Source organism: Mytilus galloprovincialis, chromosome 3 (assembly GCF_965363235.1).
Source record: "Mytilus galloprovincialis chromosome 3, xbMytGall1.hap1.1, whole genome shotgun sequence".
Classification (NCBI taxonomy): Eukaryota; Metazoa; Mollusca; class Bivalvia; order Mytilida; family Mytilidae; genus Mytilus; species Mytilus galloprovincialis.
Window position 1 is genome coordinate 73,013,530 of NC_134840.1, and position 25,546 is coordinate 73,039,075.

The 25,546-nt window shown below is 33.5% G+C and overlaps 2 protein-coding genes across 2 annotated transcripts in view; one reads left to right on the forward strand and one right to left on the reverse strand.

Moving 5' to 3' along the window:
• Positions 1-321: 321 nt before the first annotated feature.
• On the reverse strand, positions 322-9,418 carry LOC143068870 (uncharacterized). The gene is made up of 11 exons (XM_076243214.1): positions 9,244-9,418; positions 8,425-8,645; positions 7,829-8,001; positions 7,219-7,326; positions 6,456-6,549; positions 6,118-6,167; positions 5,250-5,331; positions 4,762-4,847; positions 4,376-4,570; positions 1,293-1,388; positions 322-945 (listed from the first exon to the last, which is right to left on the reverse strand). Exons 1-11 carry the CDS (start codon positions 9,294-9,296, stop codon positions 808-810), a joined length of 1,296 nt encoding a protein of 431 aa, XP_076099329.1. The 5' UTR covers positions 9,297-9,418; the 3' UTR covers positions 322-807.
• A 4,730-nt stretch (positions 9,419-14,148) lies between these two features.
• The window catches only part of LOC143068871 (uncharacterized), a 34,199-nt gene continuing 22,801 nt past the window's right edge, over positions 14,149-25,546 (forward strand). Inside the window, exons 1-3 of the mRNA XM_076243215.1 lie at positions 14,149-14,324; positions 14,723-14,940; positions 16,998-17,246. Coding sequence (XP_076099330.1) covers positions 14,185-14,324; positions 14,723-14,940; positions 16,998-17,246 — 607 coding nt within the window. The 5' untranslated portion in view covers positions 14,149-14,184. The remainder of the gene's footprint in view (positions 14,325-14,722; positions 14,941-16,997; positions 17,247-25,546) is intronic.

Consider the following 25,546-nt stretch of genomic DNA (forward strand, 5'->3'; position numbering starts at 1 on the left):
TTTTCGTTCATTTTTTGTACTTTAATTAAGCCGTTATTTTTCTCATTTGAATTGTTTTACATTTGTGAATTCTGGGCCTTTTATAGCTGACTATGCGGTATGGGCTTTGCTCATTGTTGAAAGCTGTATGTCGCGATCTATAGCTGTTGATATCTGTGTCATTTGGTCTCTTGTGGAGAGTTGTCTCATTGACAATCACACCACATTTTGATTTTTTTTATATATAAACGACTTTACTAATGGGTTTCGTGTCTAATATTTGAGAACTATACTACACCAATGAGGCAAACAGACAAAATGTCCGAAGAACTTCAACCAAAGTTTATATAACTACCAGGTAACGACATGTATTTATGATAATATTATATAAACTGATCACAAAAACAATTTTCTACCGTAATGTATTCCCACTTTCATGTTCTGAAGTCTTTACAAAGAACTAATGGCTAAACACTCTGAACATCAAGTGAACCCTTTTTTTTTAGTTTCATAAAGGTTCCATTATCCGTGTTGCTTATAAAGGAAATAATCAATTAGTTTGATGTCTTCTTTTGCAGAATTAATCCTTAAGTCTAAACTTTGAACCAAATAGTCATTGTTAAGAATTTAATTCCATTTCACACAAAACGGAGAACTCGACATTTTTTCTCTTGAAAATTACAGATGAAAGACTGTAAGTCTATGGCACTGATGACAGTATAAATTTATCACTTACGGCTTATATCATTTAGGAAAGCTATTATATGATGTTAGAACACGCACATAAAAATGCAAACCATATTCCTGATGAACAATGACACTTTTTTTTTACATTTTGTTAGGTCGAACACACCGAAGAATGAAATCCTCTGATAATACTGTAACATCGTGAATAACTCTAAAATTGTCTCTGTTATTCTTAATGTCTGTAGCAATTTCTAAGCAACTTTGCACGACTGGCACATCCTAAAATGAAAAATAGAAACAGTTCAAGTTATAATAAATTAATATCCAACATATATGATGTTAAGCACTTATACGTGACAGTCGTTCATTTTAGTTTGGAAAGTAATAACGTATTTTTTTTAAACATAGAGATATAAACAATATGAAACGTAAGCAGATGAAAATTAACTTATAAATTGAGTATAGTTTTGCTTTTGCTGATTTCAAAAGCAACGAGGTGTAGACACACGAAAAACTTAAGATTGAAAGCAGAACCAGTTTTTCTTGTTGTTCAGAATTCTTTGACATAATTTTAGAGTATTTAAAGTTGCCATAGAGATAAACATAATGCATAGATGACCTTTTACCTGAAGTTCCAGACATTCTATGGCACTGGTATGGTTTTCTTTTATGGCGACAAGAAGTTCTAAAGCTCCACGGGTGGTTATCGAATTGTAGTTGACCTGGAAATAAAACATGATTTCAAATCAAAATTATTCGAGAAGCAACTCAACTGAATACTTTAAATGAAAATAAAACTTCATAATGTGTATATTGCTTGCATTTACGGAAGCGTAATAGCGCCACACATTTTTTTTATATATATTTCTTTCTATGATGTTTGCGTTATAACGCAAATATTTGCGATATAACACAAATATCTTGGTTTTAATTGTTCATTAAGTTTTGTATAGTATGAAATTCAAAACAGTGTAGCTGTGGCCATTGATTGACCCATCAAAGTCAATCATTGACTGGGACAATTTACGTGAACGTTTGTCTGTAACAACCACTGTTCATGACGTACCTACGATAGACATTTAAACTGTGGGGTCACCAAAGGTTTCTTAACGCCTTTAATTATAAAATAATTCGAAAAATTAATCAGGAATAAACTTTGTGTTTTGATTTATATAATTGACATAAATCAAAATATCGTGTTATTTCTGATTAATTTTTCGAATTACTTTATTTAGGTTTTGAGAACCTTTGGTGACCCCATAGTTTAAGTTTCTTTAAAAAGTACATAGTGAGCATTGGTCGTTACATACAAACGTTCACCTAAATTGTCCCAGTCAATGAATGATTTTAATGTGTCAATCAATGGCCACAGCTACACTGTTTTGAATTTCATACTATATGTCCGTCTGTCATTCTTTTCGGTTGTGATTTAGTATTAGATAAAAAGAGAAACATACATACAAGGCCAAATCATTATGATAAATATGCATAGGAATAATGGAATACTTGAAGTGCAATTATACATAAACTAAGACTGATTTGTCAAAAAAGTATATAATTTAACAACAAATAGATATAGTATAGTATATAGGCATATTTAAATTGAAAGATCAAAAATAATGTCATACAATTGCGAAACTTCCTAGTCAAATAGACAAAATGATCTTTCTGCTTTAAAACCTCAGAATATGATAAAGATTCTTTGATAGAAAGTCATTGAATTTTCAGTTCAAATATAGTGAGGTATTTTTAAGATGCTTGGGTAGTCATTTGAATGGAGAGAACATAATTGTATTAATAAAACAAATTCATTCTATACATTTATTGCCAAAGGGAATCTAACCAACTTTACACAGTTTTAAAACGATAGCTTTTTATATTCGGTTATAACTATGTGAGGGGGAGGACCGGGGTAAGGGAGACAGGGAGAAAGGGGATAGGAGAAAGGAGAAAGGGGGTGGGAGAAAGAAGAAAGGGGGTAGGAGAAAGGAGAGGAAGGCTGGGAGAAAGGAGAAAAGTTGGAGAAATGAGAAAAAATAAAATATCTCTCCTTTTAAAAAATGATCTAATATTTCAAGAAAAAATATCTCAAAAGGAGATGTTTTATTCTAATCGGAGAAAGGAGAACGGGGGTAGGAGAAAAGAGAAGAGGGGTGGGAGAAGGGGGAAGGGTAACCCTCTGTCCTCCCCCTCCTATATTCGTAGGGTTGATTTTTTTTCTTCGGTATAACCTCAATATACTCAGTTTTCTTTGTAATATATATACTAGTAGTAACATGGATATTGTTTTTGAGGGCCTTTATAGTTTGCTGTTCGGTGTGAGCCAATGCTCCCTCCGTGTTGAAGACCGTACTTTGGCCTAAGACGATTTACTTTTACAAATAGTGACTTAGATGGAGAGTTTTCCTGTTGGCACTCATACCACATCTTCTTATATTATTAAAGGATTGCGTTAAACCCAAAGGTTAGTGTTATTTCGCAAAGGGTTTACGTTCAACGCAAAGGTCTGCGTTATAACGCAAAGTTAGGAAGAAGAAAATGTGTGGCGCTAACACGCTTCCGTATGCATTCGTCGTCCGACTGTTTTTCGTATTTTTCTGTATTTAACTTCATTAGGAACCCTAAGAACCTTTTTTTTAAATATTTGAAAGCAGGGGATGTGTAAATACATAGATACTTTAGGAGCTTTATGAGGGGGAGGACAGGGGTAAGGGAGACAGGGAGAAAGGGGGTAGGAGAAAGGAGAAAGGGGGTGGGAGAAAGGAGAAAGTGGTAGGAGAAAGGAGAAGAAGGCAGGGAGAAAGGAGAAAAAGTTGGAGAAAGGAGAAAAAATAAAATATCTCCTTTTAAAAAAAATTCTAATATTTCAAGAAAAAATATCTCAAAGGAGATGTTTTATTCTAATGGGAGAAAGGAGAACGGGGTAGGAGAAAGGAGAAGAGGGGTGGGAGAAGGGAGAAGGGTACCCCCTGTCCTCCCCCTCCTTTATGACTAAAAGGAACACAAACAGAATATTAAAATTCTGCTGAGGTCAACTTGACCTCAGGAAATTGGAACCTTAGTTTCTAGATAATTACTTAATTCAGCAACGGGAAATTTTGAGAAACAATGTTATAACTTATGTAAGTACCAAAAGCACTAGCTACTGAGCAACATGAAACCACCTAGATCTAACATTAAGGTATCATGACTGGTATGCATAAAACCACATTAGTTAAGATATCCAACCGTAGTATTCATTTATTCCAGGACATGAAGAAAAATCCATCCGTTCAGATCAATCTTAACTTAAGTAGTTTTATGCATATATCCCCAGAGCTTTTTTGAATACATATAATACATTTATGATTGACCACAGAACAAAAATACGAAAGATTTGTCTTTCTTTTACAGGCAAAATATTAAATTCATTTGCAATAATTAAGTTTATAGTGATATCAAAATGAAGAACTGCAATTCATAAAACTGGTCAAAATGGTGTATTGGTCTTTGGTTGCTTAAAACGTCCAGTGACAAATAGTTCACCAATGTTCAGGTCTAGACTGACACATTAATCAAATTCATTTAAGTAAAAGAAGAGTTGGTTTCTTTGCCCATAGAGTATATTTGAAAATAGAAATAGACATAGTTGCCTGCTATACAAAAGTAAATGCAAGTTAATGATATCCGCCATTCTGTTCTTAAATTCTAGGTATAAAATAGAACTTACCTTTAAGCAGGTCAATGTATTATTAAGAACTAAAGCTTTGGCAAGATTGTGACATCCTTCATATCCTATTCTATTACTGGACAAATCTAAGGTATCAAGGCAAGAATTTGACGCTAATGCTCTTCCAACAGCTTCACAACCCAAGTCTGCAAAACCATTCCAGGACACATTCAGTTGTTTTAATGATTCGTTATTCTAAAAGGAAAATATATAGAAATTTCAGGCTTTAATGCAAAAAAAACCCTGTAAATTCGGCGATAAAATTTGGGCAATTATTACATTTTGTCAATCAAAAATTTTATTCTTTCTTTCCTATTAAAGAAAAGAGGAGTAGGAGACAAAACATCCCAATTTCTTTACTCTATAAATTTTACAAAATGTCTGACCTGCAAACTGTTTCCAATAGCAACAGCGCCACAGAGTCTCAACTGGTTCCAGCTTAAATCTAAATCTTGTAAATAGTCGTTGTTCTCTAAAAAAATTAAATGAATTATATTGATAACCTATTGAACATAATTGAAAATGTACATACCAAGGCTAAAATGTACATATAGTATTGGATATTTTATATGTTTGCTTCTTTTTCACATGTCTGTTTTAAATATATGAACAAACTTTTAAAAGCAGTTTAAAAGGGCACAACTCGTCAGATAAATACAAAGAAAAAAAACTAGTAACAAAAACATGGACCGGAGTTGGAGGGATATTTATTAATCGCTACACCAAAAAAAACCCACTGAGTACTAGTCTTGGAGTACTTGCATTAACTGACAGCTAGTTTAAAGCCAATAACAAGTAATAAAAAATCATGTATCTAAGACTAAAAGTTCATCCAACATTGACATTTTTTATTATTGTTGTCCAAGTAACATACCTAATGCCTCCGCAAGCAGAGATCCTCCTTGTTCCTGGATATTGTTGTCACTTAAAATTAACTGACGTAGGTTTGTATTTTGCTGTAAAAAAAAAAGTAATAATCCTTTATAAACTCAGCATTGCCTAGTCTAGTATTCTGCCACTAGAATAAAACCACGGAGATAGAAGAAAAATAGGCGTGGTCGAGTGAACATCTGCATGGGTCAAAAATAAATGACAAATGACAAAAGCAAAGTCTTGTCACGACAAATTACATTTGTTGTGAAATGAAATATTCTTTTCAATGTAACTTTGCAGAATAGAATTGATCAAACCTTCGGTTTTTTGGGTTGTTTTTTTTTATGTTGTTATATAGTTTGCAGTCGCGTTGTCGTTAATAATACATCTTTTTCTGTTTAGTTTAATAGTACTACTAGTAATTCTTTTTAAGGTATTAGCGATCTTCTGTCCTAAACGGTGCCAAAATTTAGAAAAAATGTTTAATGTTTAAGTCAATGTATCATGATAGCATCTTAACAACAAGACAAACTATCAAAAAATGGAAGAACAACGAAGATAGCAATAATGCAATGGTCATCCCTCAACCTTCGATTCTTACTCCTCTTCACAAAAAAAAATCACAGAAAATCAGGTATATTGGGATTCTATTTAAATACCTACTTTACGAGTGACGATTGAAATTAAATTGCTCTTCAGAATATATTTATACTTCTTTTTGCAGATATTGCGTGATACATTAAAAGTAATTTAATGTGTAAATAATGTTAAGAATTACAAACACGCTCTCTAGCAGTATTATATAACAGTTATACCGATTTCATTCAATATTAAATATCAATAAGTTACATAACCAATAACACAAATACCTTTAAAGCTTCTGAAAAGCATCGGGCTTCGTCGTTCCCAAAACTGTTACCTACATCACAAAACAATAAATAGGATATGAAGGAAAAAAATAACAGTTATTTTGTATTTTTTAAATCTGAAATTTTCTTGAACATGGTGTGTTTTTTTAAGATGCATAAAACATGAGAAGTATGCGTACAGGTAAAATTTTCACATTTCAGAGTTTTAAAAAAAAGTGTGTCGATGAACTGTTGATGAGAAGATGAAAACTAATGTCTTTAAAACCAGTACATAATTTAAATTAAACTGCAAGAGGCATATTTCTGATAATAAAATGGAAGAGCAAAATAAGATTTACCTGCAGCATTAAGAGATTTCAGATGTGATTTAGAACTGAGCAGCTGTTCCAGAAGTATGGCACCTTTAGAACCAAGGTCATTATAGGAAACATCCTGAGGAAAAAAATAAAACATGCTTTTTAAAGTTGTAATTTTACACTACTGTCGCCGGTATGGGTGAAGGTCGCCTGTTAATTGTTTAAACCTGCTGCATATTTATGCATTTGTCCTAAGTCGGGAGCCTGTTGTTCAGTGGTTGTCGTTAGTTGGTGTGGTTCATAGGTGTTTCTCGTTTCTGGTTTTTATATAGATTAGACCGTTAGTTTTCCTGTTAGAATTGTTTTACACTAATCATTGTTTGGGCTCTTTAAGGCTTGCTGTTCGGTTTGAGCCAATGCTCCGTGTTGAAGGCCGTACTTTTATTTGTTAACTTTTTATACATTGTGACTTGGATAGAGACTTGTCTTATTGGCACTCATACTACATTTACTTTTGTATATGTGATTGGTGTAAATAATTGCAGGCAAATAAAAGAATATTCAAAGATCAGTAATCTGCGTGTTTTCAATTGTGATCTGCTTTAAATTTAAAATATCGTCAAAAAGCTGACATATTTTCTAATGCTTGAGAAAATTAAGCATGTAATTGACTCAAAAAAGTTGACTAAAACGGCTTTATTGTTTCTCCCTTTTAATCGTGGACCTTCATTTATTCATACATACAGTTTTGGTTTTCTGAAAGTTTGAATCAGAACGTTCTTTTAACTCGTATGTAACAACTTACAAGGTCAGTTATCGACACATTTTCCTCCAGCATTCTACTAAAATGTTTAAAGCCTTCTCCTCCAAGATTGTTCCAAGAAATATCTAATATAGTTATGGTATTGTTCATCTGAAAAATATACAATTGTTTTATGTAGACTTCGAATGTAGTATTGAAGATGATTTGGATTGTATACGCATAGTTAGACATGCCCTTTGTAAAGGTTAAATCTACTGTCAATCTATCTGATTTTGAAAGTAAGAAATGCAGACCTAGAAGCCATCAGTTCAATGTATTTTGCTAATGATAAATTATAATACTTTTGTTTACCTGTCCGTTTTTATTCAATGGAATTTTAAAAATCCTCCTTTGGAAGCGTCCACATAAATTAAAATCAACTACTGTGGATTCAATATTATTCGTGGGTTTTTTGGTTACAGGCGAACCTCGAATTTAAATGTTCAACGAAAAACGAAAAAAAAAATCTACAAAGTTGTATCCAGACATTGGCAGCACCACGTAATCAAATATCCACGAAAATGCAAGGTTTCTGAAATCCACGAAAATTGGTACCATCGAAAATAAAAGAATCCATAGTATTATGAAATTTCTAAGAAAATATTAAACATACCGTGAGAGAATATGCTAACGGTTGGATGTCAGGGCGTGTCAGTCTGCCGTTATTGATAGCCAATTTGTCTGTTAGTAAATGTTTCAAAACACTATCGCGTGGTGTGACTCCAAACTTCTTACAGGAGTTATTGTACACCAGCACACTTGTTTCTGTACCGTCTTGAGTAGTTTCTGGTGAAAATAAAGAGAAAAATGGTAACATGCAAATTAGTATAGAGTAAAAATATAATAATCGTTCGGTAGGCCGATTACTCGAATACAATTTTTGTACTTGTTTGCCTTTTATAAATCTTGAGATATTTCTCATTACATTTCCCCTCACTTAAGCTCCCTTTAAAATGTCTATCGTGTTTTTGGAAGTACTAGCATAGTCTGTACTTCATTATTTATTATCAAATAAGAAAAAATGTAGGAAGAGCGTGAACTCATCACGAGTAACCAATACAAACATGGTATTTATTTTCTTCTCTAACTCAAAGAAATGAAGGGAGAGAGAAACGAACGAACAAACAAACGAAATATCGAATTATCGTTTTATTGAACGCGATGGATGGGTGTGAATAAATAAGTGATTGAATGAATAAAAAAATAAACCTTGTAGTTCATCTTCGCTTTCTGATAAAGAAGCGTCCACGTTAAAGTCTAGCCATAAGTCTGAGTTAGCTTTTGAAGCTTTCCGGCTTAATCGTTGGTCATTGGAGTATTTGTGATGGCGTCTGGTTGACTTCGGACTCTGTTGTCGTCGTTTTGTTTTTGCTCTTCCAATATGTTGTCTTTGGTGCGAGCCTATCTTATGGTGAATTGGCATACGTTCTCTATAAGTAAAAGTTTTATGGAAACATGTTTAGCTGATGACCATTTGATAAAAACTGAAGTTATAAGTGGCAGGATTTTTTTTTAATATATATATTGCAACTGGCAAAAATAAATAATCACTCCAATGAATATTGACACCTACAAAATGATTGAAATAGTTGAAATAAATATCCATTAAATGTAGTTTCAAATATATAATCGTTTTTCAAACTAATTAAAAATAAATGTGTGTTGCAAAAAATTGTCTTCCCCTCCCCCTTTTATTTATTTTATTTCTCACTTTTTTTTCTTTTTTTTAACTTTTACAACCATTATTTTAAATTTTGTTTTGCTAGATTGTTGTCTGATTGTCATTCATATCTTCTTATGTGCCTTTTAATGGTCAAATCATTGTAAGTATTTGACACAAAACAGTTCTTGTTAGTGAATAATTACAAATATTTTAGTAACTTTGTACGGTAAATCATAAACTAAAAGATAAAATACTTTAAATACACAAAAGTGATATACTAAAGTAGATAGTCTTCTTATAAAGAAATAAATCAATATCATAATTATTTATGTACTTTAGAAATATTAAAATATCAAAATACGTACAGATTTGGTATAAATTCAGGTTTTCTTAATATATTCCAGTCCTCATCAGCCATTTTGTTTATATTTGTAGATTTAGACTAAGATAGTTTAGATGTTGCATTGGTAGAACAATTTTAACATTTTTGTGTTATATTTATCCTATTTAAGAACGTCAATAGCGGGACTATGGCTATTGTAGAAGATTTTAGGAAGGTTTAAATTCAAATTATTTTGTCACATTGATATAAAGACATTTAAAATTTACCGGAGTAGAAAATTGTCATTCTCATAAAAAGAAAATTTGAAGGTTAAATTATTATTTTGATTGAAGGCATACAATTAAATCATATATGATATGATATTTTGATATAGTGAGACAATTTTTAATCATGAAATCATGAAAGAGAATCCATGAAATCGATAACATTACGTGTATGTTTCTGCAAGTTTATGCGCATTAATCTATAAATCCATTTTAATGTCTTTCTTTAATGTACAAATAAGTGCATTCTATCGTTAATGAGTTAATTCAAAGTAAAATGTTTGCTTCTTTATCGAAAATAGATACGGAAATTAATACATCCTTAAACTCTGCGTGTGTTTTTTCAGTCGAATATAATCCTTAAATAGTGTAATAAACATTCTAAATCTTGATTTGATAATTAAAATGCAATTTCTCGTATATAACCTAAATTGTATACCCTATATTGGAGAATCAACATTTCAAATATCTATGGGAGATAAAAAGATAAAGAAATTGACATCAAATAAGTACTTGAATTAACTTTATTTACATATCATGGAATTCTTTTATGCCAATCATTGAATATCATTGCAGGAGTTTATTATTGCGATTGTTGGTTAAGAGATCAAGATGTGATATTGATAATCGAAAAAATAGGAAAAAATACCATAAACAAGTTCTATAGTATGCTGTCCATTGGAATGCGAGTTTTTATTATATCGACATTCATCCTATGATATATAATCTACAAACTGCATAATTTCTTCACATAACCTTGTGTTGCATTGATTTTTGTTCATTGCTCTTCCATAGTGACGAATGTTCTATATGTAGACATATATTTTGCTCATGTGAATTTCAAATGAATCTCAATTGAACTTCAACGAGCGAATAAGTGGAACTCGTATGTAAATTTTCGCTTGAATGTCACCGTTAATTGAGATTATCGCTATTTTGGTGGCTTACTGACTGATAATTTCCTTTCTCTACACATTTGAGTGATATGAATATATATATATATATTTGCGAAAATCCTAACCCACGTGCACCCTTAAATTCTAGCGATAATTACAGATAATTGTTGATCATCTTTGATGAACAGATTATCATTGGTCATCTCAGCTCAATTGCTTTTCTTTCTTTCGGCCTTACCGGCTCAAGCGAGAAAACCTATCTCGTTGAGATGATCAAAGATAATCTATAATTAAGGGCGCATGTGTCGTTGTCAAGGAAATTAACAACGTCTTCGTTGGTAAAATCAACAGATTAGCATTGGCCATCGCAACTCGATTGCTTTTCTCACTTTCGCCGTTCCAGCTAAAAAAATGACCAACGACAAATCATGCGAATTTCAAATGATACAAACAAAATTGGTATTTTTTTCATAATTTGAAATATATTTGGAATTTTGATGTTATTTGAAAAACTTTTTTTGTTTAAAATTCACGTTTAAAATCAGTTTACGTGACTTTCATCTGAACCCTTATTTGGGTGAGATTTATGTGATACACATTAATCTCAATGCACGTGAGTGAATTTTTTCCTGTGCATATGAAGGAAGCTCGAGGAAGGAAGTTAAGAGAAAGGGGACATGTATATGTGCTTGTCAATAATACTGCGACTGTCTCTTTAAATTTTGCGTTCTCGTCCCTTTGTCAGTTTAATGTAGATATTTCGATTTCTGATTGACAATTTCACGGTCTGTCCTAGATATGCACTTATATAGTGTTACATAACCGTTGTGTTTTGTGTAATGTGTTGTAATTGTTATTCGTCATTATTTTTACCATGGTAATGCCGTCTGTTTTGATTAGACTTTTGATTTTAGATCCCTCCCTTGACATATTCTCTCTTTCTGGCAGCAATCGAACAACACATACAAAACTACGAAGACATGGAAATTTTGGCTTTCATGTCACAATCAAGTTGTATTAGCTAATAAGCATGAACAATACTAGTAGGCTGTTTGTACTTTAACAGAAGGTCTTAAAAAAGACAAGTATGTTTACCGTTTTCCAAGCTCTTAACTATCTCAAGTATATGAATGAATGAATGAATATTTTAATATTAAAGTGCAACCTGAATTATAACAAATAATTACATTCATATATACAAGTAATTTTCAGCCAGCCAAATAGGCCTATGATATACTGTACATTGTGTATCATTATAGACAAGAGTCAAAGGATATCTGAAAACACAACACAAATCATTATGCAATTATTCAAAAAAAAAAAAAAAAAAATTAAGTATAAAGATATTGACACTGAGTGACAAGGTATATACTTAGACAAACCTAATGTATAACTGAATAACATACCAGATTTGCATGGGATAGTTATGCGACCGAAAAAAAGTCTCAAACTTTTATTGTGTTGTTATGTTAAGAAGGTCATGTCGATTCGTCTTGTTGCATAAATTGCTTAGGATAGAACGAAATCACACCGTATTGTGTTGTACGAACATATTGAAGACCTGTCAAGCTATTAAAAGTATTATCCCTGTTGTGTTATATTATCTGTTTTAATCACAAGGAAGTCTGATAATCGAGTGTCCCATCGTCTTTGATAACAGGAACAAACGGAAATAAAAATCCAATAAATAATAAGAAAACATGTCTTAATTTCATTGTTAATCCATAACCTGGGTTGTAAAGCGTCAAGAATTACTTCTGCTTTGTGTGTTTATATAGATTCAAATGATGTTATTGTCTTCTATTAGAAATGTAACTGCTTCCCGCTCAAAAGTTCATTCGTTTTATAGCAGACGAACAAGCAAGTTAACGCCAGAACAATGAATTTTTGGTCCTCAATTCTCTTCAACTTCGTACTTTATTTGTCATTTTTACATTTTTTAATCGAGCTTCACTGATGAGTCTTTTGTTAGATGTATACATCTATGGTAAGACATAACGGGCGTCCTTGGCGCAAATACCCATTTCAATCCTGTTGTCTTTGGTGAGTTTATTTAGATATGTTCATTATTTTCATCATATCAATTATAGGTATGAGTGGTTATAATGTTTCTTGTCATAAATTTATACAATTCGCCTTATTTAATCTTGAAAAACATTTACATCAATATTCAGTGTTAGAACCTTCATATGAAGTTCTCTAAATATATTTGTTGGACTCAAAATTGTGCTGTTTTATCAGAACTAGGGCTTCTAACATTATGATTTTGTATTTTAGTCAATTGTTGAATATATTAAGCTGTAGACAATAGATTCACAAATCTTCCATAACTGCTTTGTTCCATTTTTTTTTTTTGAATATTAGAAAGTTTTGAAAAAACAACAAGAATTAAAACAATTTTGACAGAACTATTTTTTTAATATATTCATAATAAAACTTAGTAAATATTTGAAAGATTGTAATGTTTTAATAAAAATGCTTCTAGAAGAAAATTGTTTGAAATTTAGAAGAAGAAAAAAATCGTTATGAAAATTGTCTCTCTTTAGTGTGATTTTGAATTTAGAAGAGCAATTAACTTGTAAGTTACGTATATCTAATCTGCTCATAAGCTCGAGTTGAATTTTGCCGTTTTTCAAATATAACTAGAGATGAAAGAATTTGCAAATAAATCCTCCTCTTGCTGTGAAATCCATGTTTTCACTTCATGCAAAAAAATGTTACTCTGATAGATATTCTCTCTTTGGCTTTGTTTGCCAAAAAACTTTTTTCTTTCTTATACTGGGCAATCAGCAAAAAATCGTTTATTTATTAAGCTATGAAGACAATCAACTAATGCAGTTCGAAAATTTATTAAAGTCAATATGAGTTAGATCTATTTTATATTTTTCATGTAGCTATAATATATACTACAAACCAAGGGTGTTATCGAAGTCTAATTAAATTGTTTTGTGATTGTGTATTTTAAAAATTCTATGTATCTATGCTTTTTTCCCCTTATACATGTAAGCTCTATAATGGTCTTTGTCCTTTTTTGTTCTATAAAATATGTTCTTGTTCTTGTTCTTACACCACGAAGGGCATTGGTTCGATCGTTTGTATAAATCACACTATGATTATAATAATATGATAATGCAAAATGCAAACCGATATAGCTTTCAATAATTTCGAATTAAAGGAGTCTATCGGGAATGTTCTTTTTTTCTAATACAAAAGATGATTAATGCAGGATAACCAACATCTTGGTGTAATAATATTTTTGGGGGAGTTCACGAAATGTTATGTGTCTAGATATTTATAATTGTTTATTAAAGCTGAAATATTAATATTCAAGAGTGAACTTCTGCTAGAAAATTATGTAAAACAAATACTTTTCTTTTCCGTATATCATATATTTTTTTAGATCGCCTTATTGTATGTCCAAATATCCATTTTCGATTAGTTACGCTGAAAATTAAGAAGAATGAAATATGTGTAGCTTTATAACTACATATATATGAACGTTTGTTCGTTCTATTCGATTTAATTTTATTTGTACAAATCATGGTGATTGTTTGTATGTATAAATGACATGCTGTCCATTAAGGGCCCTTAATTGCAACAATGAATATTTTTATTTTAACTCCTTATTTATTCCGAGACGGAGCCGAAAGTGTCAACGCTTATATAAGAGATAAACATTTTCCTTATCAATTTCGTCTATTCAATGTTTAATTTACATGTTAACAAAATAAAATAATGCGTGTGTCTTTCGTTTGTGTTTAAGGAGGAACAAAAATACCCGAAACCACCAATGTCATCTTTAGTATGATAGAAGGGGACATGAGCTGGAACGAGGCTTCCGTGGAATGCAAAACACGTGGTGGCCGTCTACTTAATATATATGATGAAGTTCGAAAAATTGCAACCTCCTATTATGTTAGACACATGAAAGATTCCAGCTTTTTGTAAGTTTCTTGTTCATAGAATACATAGGATAATTTTTTTGATTTCATGATCACATTTGATAAACTGATTCCAAAAATATGAAATGAGATTCAAGAAACAAAATATGTCAAATCATCCAAGTTCATATTAACAAAATGAATGATACCAGCAATTTTATTCCGTGTTCAAATGTTATCAGCTCTTTACGCTAGACATAATCAACCAGCCAGCTAACAAACTCAGACCTCTAAACAAATCCATTTAAATCAATGTATATTATATGAATAATGTATATAATATGAATCAATGTATATTGTATGAATCAAAGTATATCATATGAATTAATGTATATCATATGAATCAAAGTATATTATATGAATCACAAATAGTATTTCATGAGCAATCACCTACAATTCAGGTCGTCTGCCTTCTGGGTAGGATTGCATGATGTAAATGGTAGCAATACAGATGGTATTTTCAAGTGGTCAGACTGCAGCGCCATAACGTCTTCATATTGGTCTACCACACCACAGGCGAACGGTGAATACTGTGTATCTGCCAGCCAATTTGATCTGTCATGGAAAATTCGTCCTTGTACTGACAAACTTCCTGCTGTATGTGAAAATCGTCAACCATGTAAGTTTGACTAAAAAATGCACAACCCGTAACCGAAAAAAAAGATACATTGAGTAAGTCAATATTAAGATAAACAGAGGTGGTATACATATAGCCAATGAGACAACTCTCCGCGTGAGACCAAATGTCATTATGGTTTACAACAGTCAACTTCATGTCACAGTACAGCATTCCACAATTAGCAAAACACAAACTGCATAGTAAGCTATAAAAGGCCACGAAATGACGATTGTAAAGTAATTCAAACAAAAAAACGAACGACCTGATTTAAGTGCAAATCAAAACAAGAAAAACAAATAGGATATACACCAACGATAGACAACTGAATTACAGGTTTGGGACAACCTTTTCACTGGCGCCAAACCTTCTCCCATTCCAAGTTTACATTTAAATGTATACATCCTAAGCCGATCAAAGGGGGGGAGGGGGGTAATAACACTAGACATGCCGGACGGTATGCCTTTTACAAGAAAACGTTATTTCATCGACAAAAATTTAAAGTAGAACAACTTAACAACTCACTGTTCTACAATACAAATTAATAACATCAATGACAGTTTAGAATAACACCTAAAATGACTACAATGAATTGGACAAAAACAAAAATTGAAGGCCATGACAACACTACTCATTTCGCAGCTTTTGAAGTGAACATACAGACTTACAGAAACTTACTAAAAAGAAATGATCATATCCATCTGAAAGGTACAAGAAAACGTGTTTATCAACATCAGTCATATGAAGAACGCATACTTGTTGTTGGATTGCTTTTTACCACAGGCACGTGTCTCGGACCCCCCCACCCCCCCCCCTTATATACCTTAATATAACACTTATATATCAATTTAGATTTTCGACAAAACAAGTTTTCTTCTCTTCTTTAGGTACGGAATACCATCAACTTTTTGAGGAAGTTACTTTATTTTTACTGGGGTTGACAACCGAGAAATTGGCATATAACGGAAAGTTTTGCGACCGGTTGAATTTATTTTTCTGAGACAAGTGCCTGTGTTTTTAACTGACGGTCAAATGACGGGAAACACTACATGGCATTGCATAGAAAACTATGATAACGACTGTAGTACAACACTACATGCATAGAAAAATAACGACTGTACTAGTGCAACACTACATGCACAGAAACTTCTGACGATCACATTTGTTCCGGTAGGGTAAACAGATTCTGCACCATATCTGGCATCAGGTAAAAAGATCGTATACCTGTATCTAAATGGTTTTAAAAACATACGCTAGACACTGAAGTAGCATATTCGTTAAGAAGCAGCCAGTGGTTGATCCAGACATTTTCAAAAGATAATTAAATATAACAAACAAGATTTCAACTTGTGACATGTTCAATTTTTTGTACAACTATGATAAATAGATATACCTTTTGCCTATATGGCAGATCCAGTCATTTTCAAAAGAGGGGTTCCCAACCCAGGAGAAAGGGAGTAGTTCCAGCCATATGTCCCCATTCATGTGCATTGATCGTCCAGAAAAAGGGCGGTTTCAAACCCCGGAACCCCTTCTTGCATCTGCCACTGAACACTGAAATGTTTAAACAAAGATTGCTTGACCAGGGCTTAATTTCAGGTAGCAAATATTACATTTACATTAGGATATCTTCAAGTCATAGTAATAAACAGTCAGTATAAAAATGTATCACCCTACAACAAATACGCATTATTAAGCAACTCTCAATACCTAACACACGGTGCTCATAAAATCATAGAAAAGAAACTATAAGATTCATAATATATATAATATTATCACCTTTTTATGCCCCATTTATGGGCATTATGTTTTAAGGTCTGTGCGTCCGTCCGTCTGTCCCGCTTCAGGTTAAAGTTTTTGTTCGGGGTAGTTTTTGATAAAGTTGAAGTCCAATCAACTTGAAAATTAGTAAGCATGTTCCCTGTGATATGATCTTTCTAATGTTAATGCCAAAATAGAGATTTTATCATATTTTCAGGGTCCACTGAACATAGAAAATGATAGTGCGGATGGGGAATCCGTGTACTTGGGACACATTCTTGTTTCTTTTATATCCACAGGTTCTTGTAAACTTAGTTTTGATTCTGACAACTGTGCTGATTTAGAAACCTCTGTCAGCTCAACAAAACATGGACTATCAGAAGAGGACTGTAAGACTCAGTGTCTGCTACATGTCCGGTCTAATGAGCAGTGCTGGGGTCTGTCTTATGATCCTACCACATCAACTTGTATTCTACATGAAAGACTACAGACAAAAAACACATGCACTCTTCCTCTAAGATATTATAGGAAAGCCTGTTTTTCTTACCGTAAGTGAATACTTTTGATAGTATAAAGTGTTTTTTTTAATGTATATGACATAGATGAGAAATGTATTATGCTAATGACTGTCCGGGAGAGTAAAACAATGAGGTGTATATGTGAGTATGTGAACAACTAGTATCAAGTCTTTATACATCCTTTAATTTTAAATATTTTGGTTTAGAGAGTCCGGGATAAAGGTAAATCAAGAAAATCTATACAGGCCTCTACTTATAGTTATCAAAGGTACGAGAATTATAATTTGATACACCAGACACATGTTTCGTCTACATACGACTCATCAGTGACGCTCATATCAAAATAGTTATTAAGCCAAACATGATATATTTGCATTTTCTAGCATTGAGTCGTCAGCAGGGCCGTAGCGTAATGGAGGCAAATGAGGCAAATGCCTCACTTTTGAAACGAGGACAAAACTTTCGAAGTTTTTGAGAAATTTTTCTCTTGATTTTTCGCAGCTTTATCATTGACAAGTTTAAGTTCTCAAAAACTATTAAAAAATACTTCCACAGATGGCCTTTAATTATACATGTAAAAGATTTATAGTGAACGTACTTCAGCCCGGTTAATTTTAGTAGTATTATATATTTTAAAATTTGAGTTTCTGTTTTACATTTTACTAAAAGATTATTTAAAAATATAATAGTTTTAATTTATAAAAAATTTATTCTTTAAACTTGCATTAAAATTTTATAATACTAGTATTAATTTCTATCTTGTTTTTCTTTTACAGTTACTGTACAGTTTCATTTTCCATCATTGTGCATTTAATTTTGCAATGTTTATTATGTATCATTATTTAATAAATACAATTTGAAAATATTATTTTTCAAACACTTCACTCGTTCTACACAATATCCCCATATTATCGATAATTTCCGTAGATATTTCACGTTTTATACCCGATCCTTTGACATTTTATTAGAAAACCGGATGTGGGTACGCGCAGCCTAAAAACCGGGCTGAAGTACGTTCACTATTCACTATTCACTTTTCACTATTCAAAATTCATGAATAGTGAACTGTGTTTTTTTGCACTATTCACTATTCAAGTTTATGAAATTGAATAAATTTAGTATCAACTTGTATATGTAAAAATGTGAGAAAAAACCCAGATATGCTATGCTTGCCAATGAGACAACTCTGTACAAGAGACCAAATGACCGGCACAGACATTTAAAACAGCTACTCACCGTACGGCCTTCAACAATGCACAAAGTCCCTACCGCACAGTCAGCTTTGAAGGCCCCGAAATGACAATGTAAAACAATTCAAACGAGAAAGCTAACGGCATTATTATTTTATCAGGGTTGAATTCGTAACCTTTTAGAATAAGTTTATTTAAAAGATCGTTAAGTTGATTTGTTAAGTGTAATGTCTGTAATGAATTGCTATAGGAATTCGATTAGAAAACGAGGTCTGTATAATATATAGTATTAAGGTATAAACAGATAGGATATTTGTTATGCCTATCCCTTTTATCTAGAATTATTTAATTTTACGTAAAATTGAACTTGATCATGCATCTCAAATCCACTTATGCATATCTAGGAGCTTATGGTACAATTGTCGCACATATTGTCACAATTATTACATAGAATGCAATTCAAAACAGTGTAGCTGTGGCCATTGATTGACACATTAAAATCATCCATTGACTGGGACAATTTAGGTGAACGTTTGTATGTAACGACCAATGCTCACTATGTACTTTTTAAAGACACTTAAACTATGGGGTCACCAAAGGTTCTCAACACCTAAATAAAGTAATTCGAAAAATTAATCAGAAATAACAGGATATTTTGATTTATATCAATTATATAAATCAAAACACAAAGGTTATTCCTGATTAATTTTTCGAATTATTTTATAATTAAAGGCGTTAAGAAACCTTTGGTGACCCCACAGTTTAAATGTCTATCGTAGGTACGTCGTGAACAGTGGTCGTTACAGACAAACGTTCACGTAAATTGTCCCAGTCAATGGATGATTTTAATGTGTCAATCAATGGCCACAGCTACACTGTTTTGAATTTCATTCTATATTTCAATGGGTGTGCGGGGTCCACTTTTATTAATCAAGCATTAAAATACGCATTCGTTACGGGCTTGGGATGTCCACATAAAATGAAATCAACCGTTTAGACGGTACTCGATGTGTCAGGGGAGGGAAAAAGAGTAATCATGTCTCAAAGTGCCAATTTTAAATTTCAAAATCTCATTTTCCAATATGAAAATTTCTCACATACTTATACATTTATATATAAAGACTTTAAGTAAAATATGAAAAGTCTATTAGGACTATAGGAGGTAATATACCCAAGGACTGAAAGTTTCGTATAAAAAACTAGGGGTGTTTCCTCGATAAAATCTAATAAGGATATCTGTATTATGGAGCGCCCGAATACCGAAAACGGCCAACACGTTATGATCGAATTTTTTACCCTTGAATCCCCTAATTACAGGTATATCCTATATATCCTAAGAAAGGTAATAGAAGGGGAAACAAAACCTATATAGTGAATATAGTGCACAGATGCGGTTTAAGGGAGTAAGATGCGCCCTAATGTCAAAAACGGCTGATTTGAAGAAAATATGCTTCCCCCAGGACCTTATGATCGAATTTTGAACCCTTGAATCCCCTAATTACAGGTATATCCTATATATCCTAAGAAAGGTAATAGAAGGGGTAACAAAACCTTTATAGTGAATATAGTGCACAGATGCGGTTTAAGGGAGTAAGGAGCGCCCTAATGTCAAAAACGGCTGATTTGAAGAAAATATGCTTCCCCCAGGACCTTATGATCGAATTTTGAACCCTTGAATCCCCTAATTACAGGTATATCCTATATATCCTAAGAAAGGTAATAGAAGGGGGAACAAAACCTATATAGTGAATAAAGTGCACAGATGCGGTTTAAGGGAGTAAGGAGCGCCCGAATGTCAAAAACGGCTGATTTGAAGAAAATATGCTTCCCCCAGGACCTTATGATCGAATTTTGAACCCTTGAATCCCCTAATTACAGGTATATCCTATATATCCTAGGAAAGGTAATAGAAGGGGGAACAAAACCTATATAGTGAATATAGTGCACAGATGCGGTTTAAGGGAGTAAGGAGCGCCCTAATGTCAAAAACGGCTGATTTGAAGAAAATATGCTTCCCCCAGGACCTTATGATCGAATTTTGAACCCTTGAATCCCCTAATTACAGGTATATCCTATATATCCTAAGAAAGGTAATAGAAGGGGTAACAAAACCTATATAGTGAATATAGTGCACAGATGCGGTTTAAGGGAGTAAGGAGCGCCCTAATGTCAAAAACGGCTGATTTGAAAAAAATATGCTTCCCCCAGGACCTTATGATCGAATTTTGAACCCTTGAATCCCCTAATTACAGGTATATCCTATATATCCTAAGAAAGGTAATAGAAGGGGAAACAAAACCTATATAGTGAATAAAGTGCACAGATGCGGTTTAAGGGAGTAAGGAGCGCCCGAATGTCAAAAACGGCTGATTTGAAGAAAATATGCTTCCCCCAGGACCTTATGATCGAATTTTGAACCCTTGAATCCCCTAATTACAGGTATATCCTATATATCCAAAGAAAGGTAATAAAAGGGGGAACAAAACCTATATAGTGAATATAGTGCACAGATGCGGTTTAAGGGAGTAAGGAGCGCCCTAATGTCAAAAACGGCTGATTTGAAGAAAATATGCTTTCCCCAGGACCTTATGATCGAATTTTGAACCCTTGAATCCCCTAATTACAGGTATATCCTATATATCCTAAGAAAGGTATTAGAAGGGGGAACAAAACCTATATAGTGAATATAGTGCACAGATGCGGTTTAAGGGAGTAAGGAGCGCCCTAATGTCAAAAACGGCTGATTTGAAGAAAATATGCTTCCCCCAGGACCTTATGATCGAATTTTGAACCCTTGAATCCCCTAATTACAGGTATATCCTATATATCCTAAGAAAGGTAATAGAAGGGGTAACAAAACCTATATAGTGAATATAGTGCACAGATGCGGTTTAAGGGAGTAAGGAGCGCCCGAATGTCAAAAACGGCTGATTTGAAGAAAATATGCTTCCCCCAGGACCTTATAATCGAATTTTGAACCCTTGAATCCCCTAATTACAGGTATATCCTATATATCCTAAGAAAGGTAATAGAAGGGGGAACAAAACCTATATAGTGAATATAGTGCACAGATGCGGTTTAAGGGAGTAAGGAGCGCCCTAATGTCAAAAACGGCTGATTTGAAGAAAATATGCTTCCCCCAGGACCTTATGATCGAATTTTGAACCCTTGAATCCCCTAATTACAGGTATATCCTATATATCCAAAGAAAGGTAATAAAAGGGGGAACAAAACCTATATAGTGAATATAGTGCACAGATGCGGTTTAAGGGAGTAAGGAGCGCCCTAATGTCAAAAACGGCTGATTTGAAGAAAATATGCTTCCCCCAGGACCTTATGATCGAATTTTGAACCCTTGAATCCCCTAATTACAGGTATATCCTATATATCCTAAGAAAGGTATTAGAAGGGGGAACAAAACCTATATAGTGAATATAGTGCACAGATGCGGTTTAAGGGAGTAAGGAGCGCCCTAATGTCAAAAACGGCTGATTTGAAGAAAATATGCTTCCCCCAGGACCTTATGATCGAATTTTGAACCCTTGAATCCCCTAATTACAGGTATATCCTATATATCCAAAGAAAGGTAATAAAAGGGGGAACAAAACCTATATAGTGAATATAGTGCACAGATGCGGTTTAAGGGAGTAAGGAGCGCCCTAATGTCAAAAACGGCTGATTTGAAGAAAATATGCTTCCCCCAGGACCTTATGATCGAATTTTGAACCCTTGAATCCCCTAATTACAGGTATATCCTATATATCCTAAGAAAGGTATTAGAAGGGGGAACAAAACCTATATAGTGAATATAGTGCACAGATGCGGTTTAAGGGAGTAAGGAGCGCCCTAATGTCAAAAACGGCTGATTTGAAGAAAATATGCTTCCCCCAGGACCTTATGATCGAATTTTGAACCCTTGAATCCCCTAATTACAGGTATATCCTATATATCCTAAGAAAGGTAATAGAAGGGGGAACAAAACCTATATAGTGAATATAGTGCACAGATGCGGTTTAAGGGAGTAAGGAGCGCCCTAATGTAAAAAACGGCTGATTTGAAGAAAATATGCTTCCCCCATGACCTTATGATCGAATTTTGAACCCTTGAATCCCCTAATTACAGGTATATCCTATATATCCTAAGAAAGGTAATAGAAGGGGAAACAAAACCTATATAGTGAATATAGTGCACAGATGCGGTTTAAGGGAGTAAGGAGCGCCCTAATGTCAAAAACGGCTGATTTGAAGAAAATATGCTTCCCCCAGGACCTTATGATCGAATTTTGAACCCTTGAATCCCCTAATTACAGGTATATCCTATATATCCAAAGAAAGGTAATAAAAGGGGGAACAAAACCTATATAGTGAATATAGTGCACAGATGCGGTTTAAGGGAGTAAGGAGCGCCCTAATGTCAAAAACGGCTGATTTGAAGAAAATATGCTTCCCCCAGGACCTTATGATCGAATTTTGAACCCTTGAATCCCCTAATTACAGGTATATCCTATATATCCTAAGAAAGGTATTAGAAGGGGGAACAAAACCTATATAGTGAATATAGTGCACAGATGCGGTTTAAGGGAGTAAGGAGCGCCCTAATGTCAAAAACGGCTGATTTGAAGAAAATATGCTTCCCCCAGGACCTTATGATCGAATTTTGAACCCTTGAATCCCCTAATTACAGGTATATCCTATATATCCTAAGAAAGGTAATAGAAGGGGGAACAAAACCTATATAGTGAATATAGTGCACAGATGCGGTTTAAGGGAGTAAGGAGCGCCCTAATGTAAAAAACGGCTGATTTGAAGAAAATATGCTTCCCCCATGACCTTATGATCGAATTTTGAACCCTTGAATCCCCTAATTACAGGTATATCCTATATATCCTAAGAAAGGTAATAGAAGGGGAAACAAAACCTATATAGTGAATATAGTGCACAGATGCGGTTTAAGGGAGTAAGGAGCGCCCTAATGTCAAAAACGGCTGATTTGAAGAAAATATGCTTCCCCCAGGACCTTATGATCGAATTTTGAACCCTTGAATCCCCTAATTACAGGTATATCCTATATATCCTAAGAAAGGTAATAGAAGGGGTAACAAAACCTATATAGTGAATATAGTGCACAGATGCGGTTTAAGGGAGTAAGGAGCGCCCTAATGTCAAAAACGGCTGATTTGAAGAAAATATGCTTCCCCCAGGACCTTATGATCGAATTTTGAACCCTTGAATCCCCTAATTACAGGTATATCCTATATATCCTAAGAAAGGTAATAGAAGGGGGAACAAAACCTATATAGTGAATATAGTGCACAGATGCGGTTTAAGGGAGTAAGGAGCGCCCGAATGTCAAAAACGGCTGATTTGAAGAAAATATGCTTCCCCCAGGACCTTATGATCGAATTTTGAACCCTTGAATCCCCTAATTACAGGTATATCCTATATATCCAAAGAAAGGTAATAGAAGGGGGAACAAAACCTATATAGTGAATATAGTGCACAGATGCGGTTAAAGGGAGTAAGGAGCGCCCGAATGTCAAAAACGGCTGATTTGAAGAAAAAATGCTTCCCCCATGACGTTACGATCGAGTTTTGAACCCTTGAATCCCCTAATTACAGGTATATCCTATATATCCTAGGAAAGGTAATAGAAGGGGGAACAAAACCTATATAGTGAATATAGTGCACAGATCCGATTTAAGGGGTATTGGAGCGCCCGAATGTTAAAAACGGCCGATTAGAAGAAAAAATGCTTCCCCCATGACGTTACGATCGAGTTTTGAACCCTTGAATCCCCTAATTACAGGTATATCCTATATATCCTGAGAAAGGTAATAGAAGGGGGAACAAAACCTATATAGTGAATATAGTGCACAGATCCGATTTAAGGGGTATTGGATCGCCCGAATACCAAAAAAGACCTCATGTACTTTGCATGAGGACTGTGTTTTTAAAACATTGACGTAAACGATTACAATTCTAGACTTTTTAGTGTTAAAGAAAAAAAGTATCATACTTTTAATCATGTGAAATTGACGAAAATTAAAGTGAGCCTTTTTTCCGGTATATTCTCAGAAAATGTTTTTCGTGAGGTAAATATTTTTCTGTACAATTTCATAAAATGCCTAACATATTTTCCGTTAGTTTATTTTATGTTTGCCAAAATTGCAATGCTTAGAAGTCAGATGGAAGTAAGGACAAAATGGAGGAATTCATATCTATACAACTTTTGCATGGAACTGATTACAAATTGACATTAGCAGGACTAAATAAAGATACGAACGCTGACAATCTGAAAAAGTAAACTGGACGTTACGTGAAGAGACATTTCTACATCGAACGATTTTGCAAATTGGAAATTTATTGAAATGACTGTAGACGTGAAGCTATATATCTTTTTATTAAAAACAAATTATGAAAGAATTGATTGCATACCAAATTACTTTTTTTCTGGAATGGCTTATGGTGACTTTGGATGAAATAGTTAAATAACGATGTTCAATAAATATATAGGCATACTTGCCGACTTGTTTTTAAAGATTAAATGGGTATACTCCTGTCTGCAGTTGTAGTTCATAGTGAGTTTGCCCTGTGGCTACTAGTATCAGTATTCTCAGATTTGGCAATATTCAATCCATTCTCTATATATTATCAGTAGTCAAACCTACATGGTTATCTTTCACGTCTTGATTTGGACAACGGTTGTTTTATTTAGTTGGGCGTTTAAATTCGTTGATAAAGTCATCAACGAAAACCACGAAAATTGGTTCCCCACGAATAAAAGTACTTTCACAGCATTACATTGGGAATAATACTTAAGTACATGATACTCCCAACCAACAATTACAGAAACAACAGACGAATTGCAGCAGACAACAACAAAAAACTGATTAGATCAAACAGGAAATACAGGTTTGGTGTAATTTTCACAGTCGATTGCATTGAAGGGTATAAGAAAATGTAATATCTTTGGTTAGAATTATTGCAAGCTGAACCGTGAAGTCATTATTAGGTAATGTATACTATCATCCTTTCGAAGAAGCATAATACTACAGACATAGATTGGTTATCTGTCGGAATATTCTAGTCTTGAAGGAGGGTAGTTTACCTAACTTAATAATGATTTCACGGATCGTCTAGC